This window comes from Piliocolobus tephrosceles, chromosome 7 (genome assembly GCF_002776525.5).
Source record: "Piliocolobus tephrosceles isolate RC106 chromosome 7, ASM277652v3, whole genome shotgun sequence".
Taxonomy (NCBI): Eukaryota; Metazoa; Chordata; class Mammalia; order Primates; family Cercopithecidae; genus Piliocolobus; species Piliocolobus tephrosceles.
The window spans coordinates 101,730,647-101,752,369 of record NC_045440.1 but is presented as its reverse complement, the minus strand read 5'-3'; the positions used below and the strand labels follow the sequence as shown (position 1 = coordinate 101,752,369).

At 36.1% G+C, this 21,723-nt stretch overlaps 1 protein-coding gene across 1 annotated transcript in view; it reads right to left on the bottom strand.

The window, feature by feature from the left end:
- Positions 1 to 21,723, bottom strand: part of LOC111520902 (vacuolar protein sorting-associated protein 13B) — an 883,038-nt gene that overhangs the window by 231,462 nt on the left and 629,853 nt on the right. Inside the window, exon 34 of the mRNA XM_026454936.2 lies at positions 944 to 1,631. Within this exon, the coding sequence (XP_026310721.1) occupies positions 944 to 1,631 (688 nt within the window). The remainder of the gene's footprint in view (positions 1 to 943; positions 1,632 to 21,723) is intronic.

Here is a 21,723-nt window from a genome sequence, read left to right as displayed (position 1 = left end):
GATCCTGCCGTGCAAAACAGTCCTTCTTAATGGCAAGAATGAACATACCTGAATTCCAGATTAGATTCATTGTCCAAATGCCTCACTGCTGGCTTCCGCCTAGTGGATGGGACCAGCTGAAAGCAATAAAATGCCTGAACTATACCTGAGCTTGCTAGAGGGCCTCTTTGAATACTGAATCTTAGGTGACCCAGTTACCCTCTCCAGTTTTCTTTTGGCCAAATCTCCAAATCTACATTAACTGAGGGAAAAGGTATATTGTCACCTTGCTTAACTCCACTGGCCCTTGTTACTTAATAGCTTGTATGTCTTACATCTGAACCCTGCTCACTTTCCTAGTCTCAACAGGCAAAAAGCTTCAGAAGTTTCATGTAATTATTATAATTAGAATAAGGAAGGGATGGGTTGGGCAGCAAGAGCGAATTAGCCAACATCAATATACTTTCTATAGATGTACAAAAATCTTTAAATAATCTTTATTAATAAACCTTCTCAATTACATTTAATATGACGCTATTGCATCAAGATGATTACATCAAAAGAATACCAAAAACAAACTTCATCTTCTAAGGCTTTTCTTTTTTAATCTGAATAGAAGCATTAACATGGAAAGTATACCTATGGGCCATTAATATGAAACCGAGCTATGCTTTCCAAACACTGGAAATTGTTAAGCATCTCTATAGTCAAGAGAATCCCTGTTTCATTCAGTTCCTGGAAAAAAAAAATGATATTCAGAGGCATAGTAAGAATACTAAGGCTAAACCTCAATACATTTCAAATATTTAAATAGGATTCAGCTGTGGAACATGAACTTTACATATTTTGTAGAGAAAAGAAGTTTTGTTTGTCAGCTGTTTCTGTTTAATCAATCTGGAAACTATGGGAGTACAACTTATTAGATAGTAATTATTAGCACTTCAGTAAGTTTGAAGGTTCTTACCTGTACATTTGTAATCAGAGGCCACCCCTTTAAGCACAGCATCAAAAATGGATACTTCCACTCGCTGCTTTCTGTGGTGACAACTCACAAGCAAGGAAGGCTGGGACACAATAAAGTACAGAAAAGGTTCTAGCTGTAAGTCACCAGTTCCTCTTCGACCAGGCTGCCGAACAATAGTTATACCAAGTGCTTGTCTAGCAGATGACCTTGTGGATGCATGAATACTTTCAAGAGAGAGGACCCCTATTTTTTTCCCTGAAGGAAAAGAAATGCTGCTCCTTAAGAGATCTTCTGCTGTCACCGTGGAAATACATGCCTGGTTGGGCTTAGCAACATCTGAATCAACTTCTGGGAGATTTAATGAACTCTTGTCTTTTTTTTCATTATCCTTCTGTTCTTGTGATTTCGATTTGGATAAGGCCATACAGGAATAGGTCATTAGTGAGATTCTACTTGCAGTGATAAATATGTCAAAGGGAATAAAATTTAGATTTTTTACAATTGATGACTGGCGTGAGGGACGGGCAATGCGATGCTGGCTGGCACCACTGTGCTGCTCTATTTGCACTATCCTGATTTTAACACTGTCACTGCCAATTCCACTATCCTGAGCACCACTGTACCGAGATGAGGTTTCAGCCATGCCTCCATCAAATGTATCCACTTTTTTCTGTTCTTGTTTAGAGATCTGTAAGAAAAAAGTAATAAAACATTTCAAACTAGTTACATGCCAATTGTCATATAAACAACGTTATATAAACATGTTGTCAAAAAGAAAATTTTAAAAATGAGTCTAGTATAACTTAAAACAGTAATCAGAAAAACAGAATAGGTGCCCATTTCCTACACCAGACCCCCAAAATCACCTTAAAATGCCAAGGAAATACTTGAGAAAAAGCATCTAATGTTAATTTCCATCATTAAAATACATTTTTGAATGTCAGATCTTCTTTCTTTGGATACTACAGAATAGCATATATCTTTTAAAATGTCTCTTTAAAGAATTATTTTAATACATATTTTTATAGTGATTTCCCAAGCAATACAATAAACTGTCTCCAAAATCATGATTACTGGTGGTTGAAATTATATTTTATGTAGAAGTAGTTTACACTATATTCCTTACCTTTCTTATAAAACTGATTTATAGGTTTTTAGACAGTAACAAAGGGAAAAATCAGTAGTCCTAAATTATGGACAAAGAAAAGTACACTAAAATAAATGCATGCCATTTCAAAAGATGTTTATTTTCTCCTACTACAATAGGACTTAAAACAAGGACAAATACAAGTGATAAAGTAAAATCAAGTCAGCAATTAAGTAATTAAAACCTTGAGGGTAGATTTTTCCTTTGTGCAATAAAGGCTACTAGTTCTCAAAATTTTCCACCAATGAGTCCCTAAGTAGAGAACAAAGAGCAACTTGGTGGTAGCAGCAGTTATAATCACTTGGCTCCAAGACCATCAGTTCCTCTTTCTTAGACTGCCTGACCATCAGTCTGCAACTTGCTATTCTGCACGTAGATATTTTACTTGCTTTTTCAACAGAATTATTAAGGTAACCATAAAAAAATCCGTAAGAATAAAAAAAACTACCTCACCCCATCTTATCACCAAACATAACCAATAGTAATATTTCATGGCTCTTCCTTTCAGTCTTTTTTACCTACCTATGCACAGGTTCCCTTCAACTGTATCCCTTTGTGGTTATAATGATACCATAGGGACAAACTGATAACTCAAATTTTGACATGCTAATGTACTCTTCATAAATTCAATTTTTAAAAGCTGCATAATACTTCATTTAGTGTTAGGAACAATTTGTTCTACCATTCACATATAACTGTATATTCAAGCTTTCAATTAGTGCTGACAAATACCTAGCAATATTTTCTCAGGACAGACAGGCTCCTAGAAGTGAAATTATTAGGTCAGGTACAGTGATTCACACTTGTAATCCTAGCACTTTTGGAGGCTGAGGTGGGAAGACTGCTTGAGTCTAGGGGTTCAAGACCAGCCTGGGCAACATGATAAAACCCTATTGCTACAAAAACATATGAAGAATTAGCTAGGCCTGATGGTGTGCCCCTGTGGTCCCAGCTACTTAGGAAGCTGAGGGCTTGAGCCTGGGAGGTGGAGGTTGCAGTGAACCGTGATCACGCCATGGCATTCCAGCTTGGGTGACAGAGTGAGACCCTATTTCAAAAACAAAAACAAAAAAATTTTTTAAAAAGTGGAGGCCGGGTGCAGTGGCTCACACCTGTAATCCCAGCACTTTGGGAGGCCGAGGCAGGCGGATCACGAGGTCAGGAGATTGAGACCATCCTGGCTAACACAGTGAAACTCCGTCTCTACTAAAAATATAAAAAATTAGCCGGGCGTGGTGGCAGGCGCCTGTAATCCCAGTTACTTGGGAGGCTAAGGCAGAAGAATGGCATGAACCCAGGAGGCGGAGCATGCAGTGAGCCAAGATCCCACCACTGCACTCCAGCCTAAGCGACAGAGCGAGACTCTATCTCAAAAAAAAAAAAAAAAAATGGAATTATTAGGCAAATGGTTTGAAAAAGTTTAAAGTTACTATTGTCCAACACCTATCCAAAAAGTCTGCACGCAGTTACATTACTATCAGCAATAAAAAAATGTCTCCCAAAGTACTGGGTAACTGGGTATTGCTTATTATTATTAGTACTATTTTTAAAGACAGAATCTTATTCTGTTGCCCAGGCTGGAATGCAGTGGCGTGATCATAGCTCACTGCAACCTACAATCCCTCAGTGGTGGCTCAAGCAATCCTCCCATTTCTGAGGAGCTAGGATTACAGGCATGCACCACCATCCCTGGCTTATTTTTACATTTTTTGTAGAAATGAGGTCTCATAGTGTAGCCCAACTTGGTCCAAACTCCTGGCCTCAAGCAATCCTCCTGTCTCAGCCTCCCAAAGCTGCTTATTATTTTAAAAACTCCTTAATTTGATTGGTTAAAAATATATATATTTATATATAAGAAATAATATCTATGCAATAACATATATATAAGAACTGATAAATAATTCAAGAAAGTGAGGTAATCCTCATTAAAAAAGGACTTGTTTCTGTCCTTTGAAGACACCATATTCTTTCAAACCATGTAGTTTATACTGTGCTCTTTCCCTTCCTGGAGCGCCCCTCTGAGCTTGCTGTAGCTGGTGAGCATTTAGTTCTCCATCACAATAAATGACATTTGTCCGAGAACTGTTCTCTCACTCTTTTCCTTCTTGGTGATCTTAGTAGTTCACTTATACTTCTATTATATGGTATATTTTACTAAAATGTTTTGTGGTAACAGTATCAGAAAGCATTAAGAAAATATATACGTTTTGGAGTCACACAGATGGGGGATCAAGTCCAACACTCTCTAATTGTATGAGTCTGAACAAATTACAAATCTCTCTAAGGCTATATAATATCATTTGTAAAATGAGGATAATAACTCCTACCTCAGAGTTACTACGATGACTGAATTAATAGCACAGTGCCAGCCTTACAGCAAATACCCAATAATGAGCAGCTGTTACGTGTTTGTCTCTTTTACCAGGTGAAGAACTGTTAGAGGGAATGTAGTATACAATTCCGCTTCTATATATCACTAAGGAGCAGGGCAGTGCCTAGCACAATGAAGAGAATCCACGAATGTTGGACATGTTTATCTTTGATACAACATTAAATGAAAAAATTGCCCAGCAGACTAGAGTTACATGATTGTTACGATATAAATAAACGTAGATGGAGAATTCTCAATACTGTACTCCTCAAGGTCTTTCCCAGACATATTTATGCATAGTGTCTTTCCTGATCTGCATTCTCTACCTTGTGGGCTGATCATACTTCAAAGAATCCTCTCTATCTCTTCTGTCTTTGTCCTCACATTGGGACATTAATATCTAACTCATAGGGTTGCTGCAGCATAAAATTAATTGACATATTGAACAAACACAGTAGGCACTCTAAAAAGGGTAAGTTAAAAAATTTATCTTCTTTGTGAAGACTTCAGCAACCCTTCCAGGTGGTGCTAGTTTTTCCCACTTCTATGCTTTTATAACAAACTAATATTATAGGACTTTTCACACTATATTCTGTCTCAGGGATTGTAAGCAATTGAAGAAAAATAAAATACTGTTGAGTTAATTTATTATTTGCCAGACACTGTTAGCACATTATATAAGCTAACATTATAATTATTTGAGGAGGAGTACTATTATCCCCATTTTACAGCTGAGAAAATTGAGATTTATAGAGATTGATCAATAGTTCCAAGGTCAGACAGCTAGCAGGCTTTGGGTAAGAGGAAACATCATGTTAGTATTCCTAGAACATACTATAGTGCTTATCACATAATAAAACCTAATAATTGTGTGCTGACTGAAAAAATGAATGAATATATTTAAAAATTCAGTATGATAAAAATAAAGACAATTTTTATCAAAATAGCAGTTTAATTTTAGTTATCCTTATTATGAAAATTTCAAATAGACCTCCAAATCTATTACTAACTAGGAATTCTCAAATAACATGTGAAAAGTAATGAAATCAAGTACTTAAGTAGTCAAATGCGAAATCAAGCACATTTTGAGGCATTACAAACTAAATATCTAAATACAGTATAACTAAAAAATCCTTTAGGTTGAGTTCCAATGGCAAACTCCAATCAAGAACTCAAGTTTTATAAACTATTTTCATTCTCTGAATCAGGAAAGTCAACCACAATTAAATACATGAAACTATAGTTTCTATGCATAGAGCATTTTTTACTTCTGATTTACAGATTTATACTTAAAATTGACTCTCTCCCTCTTTAAAGTGGATTAAGTGTTCCCATAGGTGTTAACATAAAACGGCAAACCACCTGTAGAGAAAGGTAAAGAAATTCAGCATCCAGCCTATATTACGTGCTGAGACTGCCACATTAGTCTCCAGCAAATGTCAAGTGGTGTGATCTTGAGATATAAATAACCAGCAGTGGCAGGAGGGCAGCTATCAGTTCAGGTCACAAAGGTTACTGAACAGAAGTCAGATGGTAACTAATTCTAATCACTACTGAGCAGAATGGAATTTGAACCAATGACCTAGAGATGAAAGACTCTGACTTCCATTGGAAGGAAAGGAAAAAGTACAACTTACCCAGTACTAGAAAACTAAATTCCTAAAACTGGGTTAAAAGCCAGGATTTCCTCAATTTTTTTAAGCCTCTAAACTATATCTGTAGCACTGAAATAAACAAGCTGATGATTTTGAGACATATTTAGAAATCCACTGGTTTGTCACCAGTCCACTGCAGATTTATTATTACATTGAAGGGTATCTGGCCCACTACAGAGAAAAGTTTTATAATTAATTATGTGTGCTGGGCCCTAAACTTGGGCATCAATTTACTATTCCTTTGTGGAAAACAAAGAGTTCACAATGTAATAACTCTGAAAGTAACTTTTGCTTTATTATTGTCCAAGGGGACTAATAATTTAAGTTGTCAAAAATAGCAGTATCTGCTTGCTGTTGGTGCAGCAGAAACATGTATCTCTGGGCAGTGCTGTTACATCAGCTCTCCCACTCTTTACCTAACTTATTTAAGATGAACAATAAAAGTTTTCTTTAATTAGCTACTGGTGTGCATTAACATGATCATGATTAAACCATAAAAACCAACTGTACATTACTCTGGTCCTTTGTTCCATATGTTTTGAATTATTCTGTTTGAAAATGTACTTTGCGTCCCTTTCAAAAGTTCGACCTTCTGCTTTCAGAGAATTAAATGCATATTACTGTATTGAAGAAGATAATGTTTCAGACCTCCAGGCATATATTAAACACACTGGCAGCACTTGAGACAAAATGCTTTACTTATTAGATACTTCCTATTCTAAACAGTGTCATCAAAGGCTAAAAACAAAATCCATATAAAAGCTGCACAATGCTTCCACACAGAACCTGTGCCAAAATCCCTGTACTTTCCAACTAATGAGGAAAGGATGTGTACTCTTAACATATGAATGTAAGATTTTCCAAGCATTCACTTTAGGAAACTGGGATATTGATTCCATATGGGTTATGTTAAATGGAACTGTATTGGTAAAATAACCTTTAAGATATCTGGCATGATAATGATAATTAAACAATATTCAAAGGACTAAAACAAAAGGGAATTTGGTTCTACAATGGCTAATTAAAATAAAATGAAAAAATACAGCATGCCATTTATCAAGATAAATTGTTATTGTTTAAGAACTATTTAAATGCTGTTAAAATATACTCTTAGATAAAATCTGAGAGAGCTGGAAAAATATTTGTGGCTTAAAAATGGATAGTTTGGTGAAGAAAAAAGTATAGGACTCTGAAATTTTATGCAGAGATAACAGCTTTAGAGCCTTGAGCACAACCAGATGGTACTTAAATTGGAGGAATTCCACAGTTTCTCTATCAATGGGTTTCAATATGAGACAGTTTTCAATAGCTAGGAAAACATGTCAAGTTGATAGTTTACTTCTTAGATCATTTCAGTGCATTTTCCCATCCTTTCACAGCTGTATATGGAACAGATACTAGCCACCATGGAGAAGGTGCTGAAAGCTGTACTAGTAGCTAACGAACTGTAGCTAATTCCTCTTTTCAATGTATTAAGATAGGTAAGTTTACCAGCTCACTCTGGGGTTTGGTTAAGAGCCCTAGTGTCTCAGGAGTAGTAAATAAAACCATATTTGAATAATGTGACAATGTCAAGGAATGCATTAAACTAATTTCAGGTTATATTAATTAGATGTTCTTCAGTAGCATTTTGGGGAAAACAAGCTTGATTGAAACTTCTTGTTCAGCCATATCAACATTTTTATGAACATATTCAAATGTCAGCTCATTAATAAAAATGTTGCAAAGAAATGGATGCTTAAAATTTTAAAGAAAAACCTGTGGAAACCAACCTTTTCAGAATTATTAAGGACCAAAACAAATACAATTTTTGTTTTGATGGCTAACAAGAAAAGGAAATTCAGCATCTATTCCAGGATTTTAATTAAAATTATGTCTTTTAATCTTTTTATCTTTGTAAGAAAACTTACTATATACCAAACATATGCATATCCAAAATTTCTTCTAACTTTTATATAACAGCCATGCTGAAGTAATATTTCCAACAGGCAACAGTCATACTTTTTCCTTGATCAAAATATATTTTGCCAATTATGAGATTATATTTCATATCTTATAAATTATAAAAAGTCAAGCGTAAAACCACAGCATCAAAGTGACAATCACATCTATATATAACCGTGATCTTTATCCTAATTTTACTGCCCTTGCTATAATGTAGTAGTATTTTCAAAAAACTTAACATCTTATCTAACAAATACAGTAAAAAAAGTTATAGTATTTTAATGGTTTCACATACTGAAATTACAAAGGAGAATTTTTACAAACTTGAAAAAGTTATGTGCCTCATTGTGTAAACATTTGCAAACATACTTCTAGCTCTATGTTTTAGAAGTTTGTGGGATGAGGTAGGGTGGGGTGGTTGGGAGAGGCTGTTGCATGTTTTTAACACAGAGATAATCTACATTGGAAGCTTTATATAAATAGAAAATTGTATTAATTTAATCTAGACAACAATAAGAATATATTTTTAAGTCTCAAAACTTCAATGATGTCCATATTATGGTTCATAAACCTTTATCATTTTATTAATAAATTACCATCTCAACTCAGTGATGTGCTAGTTGAAATTTATCTTAGCAAGCACATTAAAGAAAAACACATAAAAAAAATTGACTTCAATATGAAATGTCTCCTTTAGTGTCACCAATTAATGTTATTTTTAATGAAAAAAAAAACAAAAACAAACTTGAACAAGCACTGTATGCACTAGCTTACTACAGATACCAGAGCTAGAAAACAAGGGCTTTTTATCTTTTATTTCTCTAAAACTAAATACTATACAAGATCCCAAATAATATAATTGTTCCCAGTTGAATGGCAAAAAAGGTTTTCACAATACTGCAGTAATTATGCAAAAGAGCAGAACTAATGATACCCATCACTGCTTAACAGACAGAATGGTAAAGAGTACTATAGTTTCAAGTTTTCCCTTTCATGAAGTTACTTTTCCGGCTCTTTGAAGTAATAGAATGAGGCCACTACTGCCTGCTAAGTGCTAACTGCAATAAAAGCAGCATGCAGATAGTTCAGTCAAGGTTGTGTTTTACTACAGTCTGTGTTTGGTCTATTGTTCTAATTTAAGTTGTAAATTATGAAAAGGAACTAAGATTAGTGCTAAACTGACTAAAACACCTATATCATTATCAGTGCCTATTTCAATATGATAAACTAAAAAAAAAAAAAAAAAAAGGTATATGTATTCACCTACCTACATGGGCACATAGGTAAATTCAAATCCTACCTATTGAGATTTTATCTGCAGTATTGACCGTTAGACTTTTATGTCTGTTTGTCCCTTCATACATATATGATTTCACAGCATAAGCTTATTTTCAGGGGCTTCTAAGATCATGAAAAAAAAATAATAATAAATTAGTTCCAGGCAAAATTGTGCATACAGTTTAACTCAAAAATAGTTCTCACTGTCTGTTTCTTTCTTTCTCTATGTTGCTCACATATATAGTGAATAGGAATAGGTTGGTCATTTTTGTTCGAGACTGGATCTAATTGATTTATACTAGGCTCCAAGTTTAAGTTTTGTAATGAATTCAATTAAAACACACACACACACACACACACACACACACACCTGACACATTCCGGCAACTTGGACCTTAATCAAAACAGATGCCTCTACATAAGAAACAACAACCTGCTTTGAAATGGCCATGATGTTAATTCTTACAAAGTGGCTACTGTGTGTACAGCGTAACTACTCTCCAGACTGATGAAATCCAAGTTTCATTCCACTGATGTCAATGTGGAAACCATTTTGTCCCATAGCTGCTTAAAGATTTTCAATAGGATTAAATCAGCTGCAAGTCCTCATTATATTAGGGTTTGCAATTGTGTCTGAGTTGGAGTCTGTTTTTCATAGAATTTGACTCAGAGACTGACTTAGATTGGCTCTTTGGAGCTAGTCTGATTTTACCAGAAACAACTGTATCACATCAGCCACTCTCATAAACTTGCTTTAAGATTGAATCAGTCCTGACCCTAAAGCAGATGAAAGTTTACGGAGCCTACACGTAAGTCACAGAAAAGTTTGCATTTAGTTTCTGCAGCAATATAGAAGTAGACTGTGCTTATTAACTATTCCAGTGGGCCTCTGCCTTGCAACTATGTATGTAATTTTCTGATAAGAAAACTACAGTTGAACTTCGAGAAATTTCTATCAATAAAATACATATAAATCCTTATTTGATTACTTTATCCCCTAAATCATATATATCCCTTTAAAGAAATTATGTAGGACTTATGGAAATGAAGCAAGAAAAACACATGCTTTTAAAACTAATTTACCCCCAATATCCAGTACAAGTTGAAAAGTGATGAAAATGGCCAAACATATCCTTAATTAACTTCATCCAGTAGCTGGTTTTCATTGCCAGATAGAAATATTTGACTTGATTTTCATTATTACTTGTTCTAATTAAAAAAACCTGGTGCAATTAATGCTAGATTCTCTTCAAGTCTCAATATTCTCTACTACCTAACTAATTTTATGGAAATCCATCAAGACCCAACAGAATGCATTTGCAAACTTGTATTAGCCATCCTTTACTTCATATAGATCATATTCAAACTGAACTAAAGCCATATATTGATTCTCTGTCATATGTTATCAATACCTTAAAAAGTAATGATGCAGCAGACTTGAAATGCAATGGCTAAGATGTTAGAGAGAAATATTTGTTTATGCCCTGCAGCCAATTCTTCTTTTTCATTACAAATACTTTGTTCTTCTCTGTTACTCCATAAAAATAATCACTACACCAAAATGACCTTCCACACAAATGCTTTGATCACAACCTCTTCCTTCAATCCTTGGAAATTCGAAGTATTCTCTAAATCAGGTAAAAATTCCTAACAATATCTCTAGTCAGTTAGCCCCATAGCATCAGTAAATTTTAATATGCTGATATGTTACAAGTCATTCTTGCTGTTCTAAGAAAGCAACTTTCTGTATACTAATGAAGTTAATCTAATCTATGCATTAAGCTTGGATAATTTTGGTCATATGGAACTGCTTGAATAAAGTTTAAAAGTTAGAAAGAAGACATTCTTCCTCTCATATACCAAGCATCATCTTTTCAAACATTAAAGTAGTAATCCAGTCTGCAAGCTCCTAAGAAAACTTTCTTTAAAAACTACGAATTAAAAAGTAAATTTTAATCATACCTGGTATATGATTACTAGCTGATCTTATTAGGATGTCTTTTAAGGCTAAATTTTAGAAGACCACATTCACAACGGTATTACCAAATTAGCACCATTAAAGAGTGTTCTTAGATTTTAAAACTTTCTGACATTTCTCTAACTAGTTAAGAAATAAAGTTTCTATTTTTTCTTATATTAAGATAATATCATTTGGTTAATAATATTACCAAATACTATTGTATTATTGGGCTTTAGCTAGAATAATTTATTGGGATAAAATATTTCCCAAGCTTCTGGAAGATAGAGCTAATATCAAAATTAATATGCAAAATGTGAAATAAAATTTAATTTCACATCATTCATTCATTCATTCATTCATTCATCAAATTGTTATTGAGCATCTACTATGTTCTAGGCACCAGCTAGGGATATAGAAAAAATAAAGCTTTTATCTTCATGAATTTTACATTCTAGGGGGAAGTCAGCCAATAAAATACATATTATGTATATATAAAACCCACACATACACACCATATTTGCTGATAGACTGGATGTTTAGTATTATGAGAGAAAGACAGGAGTCAGGAATGATTTGAGTTTTTTTTGGTCAGAGCAACTGCAAGTATGGAAAAAAATGATTTTCCAGATGATTACAAGCAGCTTTCCAACCTGCCTATGTATTATGCCAAAGCTTTTACAATTTGCTTTTCCAAACTTTGCCTGTTTTGCTAAGAATCATAAATGACCACAGTGATATTCCCATAGGGGCATGACACTCACGACTGTACCCAATTTTAAAGGAATCTCTAGTTCAATTATGTTGTCTTCCTAGTTCCTCCCACAAGCCAAACCATTAATCAGCCGAGAACCATTCAAAGGAAGGCTATGATTAGAGACAGTGTTCTAGGGTTGGACCTAGTCCTCATTATAGACAAACATTTGGCAATCAGAGAAATGGGGCTAAGACATGCAGTCAGGTCATGATTTCCAGAAAAACCAATTGAATGAGATACAAATTCTTGGGAAGAAATTTTGGACCTGGAACAATAAGACAGACAGAAGATTTCTGAGATAAATTGGAGAAGGAGAAAAGGAGAGAGGCCTGGCCTCTTATAATAACTCTGTATCTCTAATTGCTACTGAGCATTTGGATGTCCCATTATCAACATCACAAACAACACATCTAATGCATCATAACATTTTTAATGTCTTTTATCAAAAATATCACCTATCTATCTTTTAATTTTTTTCTTCTCAAAAGCTCAAATATTAAATATACTTTTGTGGCCCCCACCAAATACTATTGGTCATTCCTTCATTTCACTACTCTTGCTGTTTCCTTTTTACTTTCTCACTGACCCTTCCCACTATATAAAGGTCACTTGCAAGAGCTCCTTAGTTAATTTCTTTCGCAGGTCTCTCCCATTCCTAATATATCCCACAATGCACTGCCGGATTACTCTTCTCAAAATACTTTAAATATTTACTTATAAATGGTTGCCCAATGAGAATGTAAGGTCCATGAAAACAGGATTTGAGTGTTTTTTTCCCCCCACTTTATCACCTAGCACCTAGAATAGTGCATTGGTAAACAGTAGGTGCTCAATAAATCTTTAGGGAAGGAAGGAAGGAAGGAACAAATGAAGGGAATCATTAGCAAGGTGCTCATTATGTTCTTGGGTAGGGGAGTAGATAAAAAGATGAGTTAAAATTGGAGCCTACCTTTTAGGTTAGAGATGTACTCATTTACTAAAGATGCTTTCTGGACATATCTAAACCAGGACAGAAAGAAGCCAGGATTTGGACTTGTTGGAATGGCAGTAGAGACAATAAGGCTGAAGGAAACACATAGAAAAGACACAAAAGATGAAAAAAAAAGCTTAAGTGTAAGGAAAAAGTAAGTGTATGGAAAAGAAAATGTCCCATTTGGCTCAAATAAAGGGTGTATTAATCAGAAAAACAGAAGATGTGGTTGAAAAGGCAGGATAAAGCAAGACTCTGGGTGGCAGGTTAAGAGACTTGCACTCCTCATTTTAGGCCTGTCTTCTTCAAAGCAGTGCCTCTTGAGCACCTGAATCAGAATCATTTAGGGTACTTGTTTAAATATTAAATATGCTTTTGGCCTGACTGCATGTCTTAGCCCCATTTCTCTGATTGCCAAATGTTTGTCTATAATGAGGACTAGGTCCAATCCTAGAACACTGTCTCTAATCATAGCCTTCCTTTGAATGGTTCTCGGTTGATTAATGGTTTGGCTTGTGGGATTCTCAGGCACCATGTCAGAAGCATGTGACCTGAAGGTGGGACTTAGTGATCTGCACCTACAATGAACTCCCAGTAATTCTTATGCACGTTAATGTTTCAGAAACACTGCTATGCACAATGGAGAACTATAAGAACTTTCCAAGCAAGTCAGTGACAAAAGGATGTTTGAGAAAAATTAATGCGATAAAAATGTGCAGAGGGGAGTAGGGGATTACAGACTTCAGGTAGCAACACCAGTTAGAAAGTAATCAGCTAGATGACAATTATGGGAATCTGAAATAAGGCAATATATAAAGTAGTAGGCCTCAGGTGAATTAGAGAAATCTTATTTGATTACTCCACCTCAGAACCTGGACATGGCAGATTACTGTTTACTGAATAATTTTAACCAGTGTTCTGGGGTCTCCTCTTTAACCCACACCACACTGCTCCTCTATTCAGTTTCCATTCTGGAACTTCACATTCACCTTCCTATGTCCAAATCTTCACTTGTGCTGTTCTTCCAGCCTAGAATGCCCTCCCTCTTAAGAGTCCATTTTCCTCCGAGAAGCCTCAGCTTTATGAGCCCACAATAACTGCTCTCCTCCCTACAATGCTGTAGGACATACTGTCTCTATCACTTATCTAGCAATTAGTATATATACTGCAATTTTCTTTTAGTCCTTACACTATATATTGTAAGCTTCTTGAGTCCAGGAGCATGCTATAGCCACTTCTGTAAATCTTGGGCACAATGCACATAAATGTGGTAAGATAAGTATCTGCAGATGGCAATGATGATGGTGATTAAGGTAACAGTGCTAACCTAACTAGTTGATTCCCTGATATTCTCTAAAGCAACAATGCCAACATATAGATTAACACTTATTGGATGCATAGTATGTGCCAGGAACTTTTCTATGTGCACCACGTACATCAACTCATTGAATCCTCAGAACAACTCTAATAAAGAAGTTTCTATTATTATCTCCATTTTAAAGTAAAAAAATTGAGGCCCAGAGAAGTTAAGCAACTTGCTCAAAATCATATAGCTAGGCTGGGCATAGTGGCTCATGCCTATAATCCCAGATCTTTGGGAGGCTGAGATGGGAAGACTTCTTGAGTCTTCAGAAGTTTGAGATCAGCCTGTACAACATAGCATGATCCCGTCACTACAAAAAATAAAAAAAATTAGCTGGCATGGAGATGCATGCCTGTAATCCCAGTTACTTGGGAGGACAGCTTGAGCTTAGGAGTCTGAGGCTGCAGTGAACCATGGTCACGCCACTGCCCTCTAGCCTAGGTGACAAAGCGAGATCCTGTCTGCCCACTAAAAAAAGAAAAAATCACATAGCTAGTAAATGGTGAAGTTGGAATTTGAACACTGGCAATATAACTCTGGAGTTCATTTTAAAATCACATCCTATATAGTTTGTCTCGGAACCTTATTTCTTTCATAGCTCTTAATCATGACTCAAAAATCTTTAAAGTTTTGTTGTTGTGGTTGTCCATATATGTTTCTCTACTAGATGGCAATATCCATAATTGTAGAGACTAATTAATCTTGTTCACTGCTACATATGTAGTGTTGGGCACATAGTAGATGCTTAATAAATATTTGTTTTGTAAAATGAATGAAAACATAAGGAAAAGGGAACAGAAGGCAGGAGCAGAGGAGAAACAACACATACTATTATGAATGAGGGGGCTAGGGAGTTTTTTGTTTTTTGTTTTTGTTTTTTTTGCTGCAGATTTCAGACAGATGGCTTTCCAGAGAAAGCTCTTCATCAATACATGAATGTACTTTAAAATGCTGAAAGGAAAAATCCATTTGCAAGGTGCTGGAACCAGGTGTCTCTATTTTAGCAAACCATTCAATTCAAGAACAGGAAGTAGGACTTGGAGATACAGCACTGCTCTAGGGAGCTAAAGACCTGGCTGAGTTCCACAGTTTCCACTAAGTCACACCTGTGTGCAGCTATGTGGGAAAAAATTGACTTTGTTCACAGCTTTCCTTTTGTCGACACGGAGTTAAAATGGAGTAATCTAGGCCAAGTTCAAATTCTGAATTCAATGCATCAGAATCATGACTTGTTAGAGCTGGAAGAGGTTCTGGATCTCATTGTTTCCAGAGATTTTCAAACTACTTTTCTGCTACAGTACATTTTCTTCAAAGAACATCTTATTGATTAATGGAGCAGTGGTTGACGGGTGCACAGGAGAGAGGGGATGCACAATCTGTAAAACATATAAAAGCAAAGTTTCCACAGAATGACTGTATAATGCATATGTGTGCATGTAATTTGAGGGCAACAAAGCCCATGCTACAGGTGAACTGCCCCTTGATGTAATTTTTAAATTAGCATTATTTTTGATTGACAAATCGTAACTATATACATTTATGAGGTACAGTGTGATGTTTTGTCATTTGTATAAAATGTGGCATAATTAGGTCGGGCACGGTGGCTCACACCTGTAATCCTAGCACTTTGGGAGGCTGAGGCAGGCAGATCACCTGAGGTCAGGAGTTCAAGACCAGCCTGACCAACATGGTGAAACCCCATTTCTACCAAAAATACAAAAATTAGCAGGGCGTGGTGGCGTGCACCTGTAATCTCAGCTACTCGGTGGGTGGAGGTTGCAGGGAGCTGAGATTGTGCCACTGCACTCTAGCCTGGGCGACAGAGCGAGACTCCATTTCAAATAAATAAATAAAATAAAAATAAAATAAAATGTGGCATGATTACATCAAGCTAATTAACATATCCACCATCTTACCATCTTGCTTACCTTGTGTTTTTTTTTTTTTTCCTTTGAGACAGGGTCTGACTCTGTTGCCCAGGCTGGAGTACCTATCCTTTTTTTATGATGATACATTCAAAATGTAGTCTCTTAGTTATTTTGAAATATATAATACATTATTATTGACCACAGTCACCCTGTTATCCAATAGATTCTCAAAAGTTGTGCCTCTTGTCTATCTGAAAGTCTGTACTCTTTCAACAACAACTCCCCATCCCCTCCTTTCGCCTACCCTCTAGCCTGGGGTAATCAATCATTCTAACTTTCTACTTCTGTGAGTTCAACTTTTTTAGATTTCACACGTGAGACTGTGCAGTATTTGTCTGTCCGTGCCTGACGTATTTCACTTAGTATAATGTCCTCGAGATTCATCCATGTTATCACAAAAGACAGGATTTTCCCCTTTTTAAGGCTGAATAGTATTCCATTGTTGACATACACCACATTTTCTTTATCCATTCATCTGTTGATAAACACTTAGGTTGACTCCTAGCTATTGTGAATAATGCAGCAATCAACATGGAAGTGCAGATATTTCTTTGGCATATTGATTTCAGTTCCTTTGGGTATATACTCAGAAATGGATCACATGATAGTCCTATTTTTAGTTTATTTTTTGGTTTATGGAAGTTCTATTTTAGGAACTTCCATACCCTTTTCCATAATGGCTGGACGCATTTACATTCCCTCCAACAATGCATAAGAGTTCCTTTTTCTCTGCATCCTCGCAAACTTGTTACCCTTGATATAATTTTTCAGTATATGCTTTGAGATAATAGTTCATCTACTTAAAGTGGATATATAAATATGCTTCTTGTATATTTAGAGTTATACAACCATCACCACAATCAATTTTAGAACATCTTTATCACCCCCTCCTAAGAAACTCCATACCCATTAGCAGGTACTTCCTCTACTACTCTACCTCCCCCACTTCCTGTGACCCTGAGGTAACCAGAAATCTACTTTTTGTCTCTATGACCTTGCTTATTGTAGACAATTCAAATAAATGCAACCATATAGTATGTAATCTTTAATGACTAGCTTCTTTCCCTTTGTATGATGTTTACAGGGCTCATCCATGTTATAATATGTACCTCATTCCTTTTTTATGGTCAAATAATATTCTGTTGCATGGTGCACTACACTTTATTTATCTGTTCATTAGTTGATGGATACAGGTTGCTTCTGCCTTTTAGCTATTATAAATAATGTTGCTATCACATGTACAAGTTACCGTGTTGGACACATGTTTTCATTTCATCTAAGATCACAAAAAATTACTCCTATGTTTTCTTCTAAGAGTCTTATAATTTCAGTTCTTACATTTAGGTCTTGATTCATTTTGTGTTAATTTTTGTATATGGTATGCAGTTGCTTCTAATTCTGTTTACTTCTGTACAATCAGTATTACTGCCACCTCTTTCACTCCAGATTTTAGTACTGTAGTCTTCTTTTTCATAATCAGACTAGCTAAAAGTTGTCAATGTTGCTGTTTTTTTTTTTTTTTCAAGGAACTTATTTTATTGCCCAGGCTGGAGTACAGTGGCGTGAGCATAGCTCACTGCAGCCTTAGCTTCCCAGGCTCAGGTGATCCTCCCACCTCAGCCTCCCAGGTAGTTGGGACTATAGGCATGTGCCACTATACCCGGCTAATTTTTTGTAGAGACAAGGTTTCATTATGTTGTCCAGGCTGGTCTTGAACTCTTAGGCTTAAGTGATCCGCCCGCCTCAGCTTCCCAAAGTGTTAGGATTACAGGTGTGAGCCATTGTGCCTGGCCTATTGTTTATTATTATTAACATATAAGAAACAGGTTCTCACTATGTTACCCAGGCTGGTCTTGAACTCCTGGACTCAAGTAATCCTCCTGCCTCAGCCTCCCAGAGTGCTGGGTTGCTGATCTTTTTGAAGGACCAAATTTTTTTAAAATTTTCTCCACTGCTTTTCTATCCCTCTTTGATATTTTACAAAGGCCGTTGGGAAAGTGAAGAGTTTGAGGTTAAGTAAATAGCAGTCTCCCACCCATCTCACATTTAAATAAATGACCACATGCCTTGGATGGCCTGAAACAATCCTATTTCATGAGTATCGTCTTGACTTCTTTAGTAATAATTTATTTTATTCTCAAAATTTTCCTGTTTAGATGATAATATATATAGTCACCCTAACAGAAGCTCTGGTCTAAACCTGTGGACCTCCTGCATGTTATATCTAACTTCCTCCCAGTCTTTTCTGTTTGTGTGTTCTCAGGCTTTAATCCCAGCACTTTGGGAGGCTGAGGCGGGTGGATCACCTGAGGTTGGGAGTTCAAGACCAGCCTGATCAGCATGGAGAAACTCCGTCTCTACTAAAAAAAAAAAAAAAAAAAAAATACAAAATTAGCCAGGCGTGGTGGCACATGCTTGTAATCCCAGCTATTCGGGAGGATGAGGCAGGAGAATCACTTGAACATAGGAGGCAGACATTGTGGTGAGCTGAGATTGTGCCATTGCACTCCAGCCTACGCAGCAAGAGTGAAACTCCATCTTGGGGGAAAAAAAAAAAAAGCAAAATAAGGACAAGGACAACACAAATATCAGTTCAAAGAGACACTTGCAGTCAGAATGGTAGAAAAGAAAGAGGCTTTTGAGAATGCTCATTTACCACCAAAAAAGTAAAAGGATTAGTTTTCACTTGTCTCACTCTGTACTTTTTACTCTTTTATAAACAAGTGCAAACTATGGCTGAGGCTGAAGAACTGCTGTGGATAAAGCAGCTTGTATCCACAGGTTACCAACTTTCCTATGGGGTTAGAACCCTGTATTCTATTCTCCAACTGTGCCTCTGCATACACCTTTCCACAATGTAGATGGTATGCCCCAGTACAATGCCATCTCTTTGAAGATAGAGGTATTTCCCTTCCCTTGAGAGAAATGGTCTAGTTCTAAGGGCTTCACAAAAAACAGGGATTATATTCTACCCATTTGCCACCTGCCTCCCATCCCCAATCAGTGTACTCAATCTATAAGATGCCAATAATTCACTTTCCATTCTGTCTGTCTGTTTCACAGTCTGCCCTAGGCCCATATTCGCTAAGGAGCTGGCGATAGTTCTGTGAGTCCATCTATCTTCAGCACCTTTCTTCCTAACATAGTTGAAGGCATACTGCAAACAAACAAGTATATTTTGTCAGTTATTGGAGTGTACTTTATTCACAACAGGCATCAGGGAATTGCATACCCAATATTTCTAGAAGCGCCCTTCACTAATCAAAGAGAATTAAACATATTTTAAGATACTTTGTTTTAATCCTAAAGTCTTTCGCACATACTTTATTAATCTAGAAATCTGATATGTTGTGTTGACCTGATTACTGCATGTTATTAAAAAACTTCATTTTATTTTGATCGAAGGTGCTTTTTTTTTTTTTTTTTTCAATGCCATAGTGGTCTTTTGACTTTATTCAAAAGGGGATATTTTAGAAACTGAATGAAATGTTAAAACATTTTCAAGGACCTGTTTGTTAACATGAATTTGCTTGACATCAAAGTTAAATCACAATGAAAAACCTGGTATGTTCAAGGTTTTCACTGGAACAAAAATGTTCATTAAAAGTGGGGGGAAATATTACTGCAATAACACACAATGATGTAACAAAGCTTCCTTAAAGACAGTGGGACAGTGACTCAAGCACTGGCATATATTTTATTTTGATAATGTAGTCCACAGAATAGCAGCTGACTTTATCCTTAGGAATACATTTTACAAATAGCAGCGATGGATTTTTAGGCCTGGCTACACCTACCAGGAAAATGATGCAACCATTATTCATCTCTTCCAGCTATGGTTTTTACTGGCATCTTCTATGAGTTACACTTTGGCATTCTTCTAAACATCATCAGGCCACAAGCTCAGTGTAAATCAAATATTTTTACAAACTAAACAATCCAGTGCTAGAAACTACCTAAGTTACAAAGATCTAATGCCATTTCCATTCCAAGAAATGGACTATTTTATACAGAAAAATGTTCTTACTACATTAAAAGAAAAAAATGGTACTTTAAACCAAAAGAACTGGGCTGGCCAGAGCATTAGAAAACATTAAACCTGTACTGGCCACCAACGGACATAACCTACATAACCCACCAATGACATTTTCCAATCTCTGTATCCTATCTACCCACATAATGAGTTACCTAGGCATGTTAGTTCATTTGCTATCAGGTCAGTTAAATTGGTTTCACACAGCAAAAATAAATAAATAAATAAATAAAGTTTCATAGACATAGCCTTTACCTTTAACTCTAACTAACAACCTTGCAAATGTGAGCCCCTTTCACATTACTATTGCAAAAGAACAAATGCATGTTCTTATGATAAATGATTACCATTATCTCTGCACGTGAGGAGTAACTGATTTTCAAAAAGCCGAGGGAATGTATATAAGCAATGCTGGCAAACTAACCTACTAAAGCCAGTGAAACTTTCATTTTCTCTACACTTAATATCACTTAAAGGCCAAGAAGTGATTGAATATACCCTTTCCAGTGGCTGCAATTATCTCCCACTTCTACTACCTCTATCTGTAGTTTTACCACATAGGGCTTTGTATTGGTCAACTGCTGCCAGAACCAGCATAATATTACCTCCTCAATAAAACTGTAACTTCTTTGCTTAGAGGAGTTCATTAATTATATCCATCATTTACTTATTTAACAAATTAGTAGTGAGCCTCTACTATGTGCCCAGGAATTTAAAGCACTGGGGAATATATCAGTAAAAACAAACAAACAAACAACAACAACAACAACAACAAACTCTCCTTGTGGAGCCTACATTATGAGGAGGTAGGGAAATGTCACAAATAGGTAAATAATATGCAGTATGTTAGTAGATCATATATGGTATGAGAAAGACAAGAGCAGATCAGGAAGGGTTCTAAGAGAAGATTGCAATTTTAAATAGGGAAGTCACGGTGGCCTCATCAAGGAGGAGACATTGAGTAAAGACTCAAGCTGCTGGGAAAGCACCTTTGCAAAGGTCTGGTGGCAGGAATCACAAAACACATGCTAAAGGAACAGCAAGGAGGTCAGTGTGATGGACAGTACAGTAGGAGAGGAGGTCAGAGTGATGGAGGCGTTAGATCTCATAGGGTCTTGAAAGCCATCATTGTCAAGACTGGCTTTTCTCTAGAAGAAGCAGGACTCCCTGAAGAAAGCTTTTGAGGGGACAACAGAATCACTTGACTTAGGTTTTAAAAGGATCACTCTGGCTGCTGTGTTGAGAATAGGACACAAAAAGGAGATGAATTATGAGGCCACCTTAGTAATCTAGGTGAGAGATGATGGTAGCTTGGACCAGAGACAAACAATGAAAGTAGTGATAAGAAGTCAAATTCTGAATATATTTTGAAGGTAG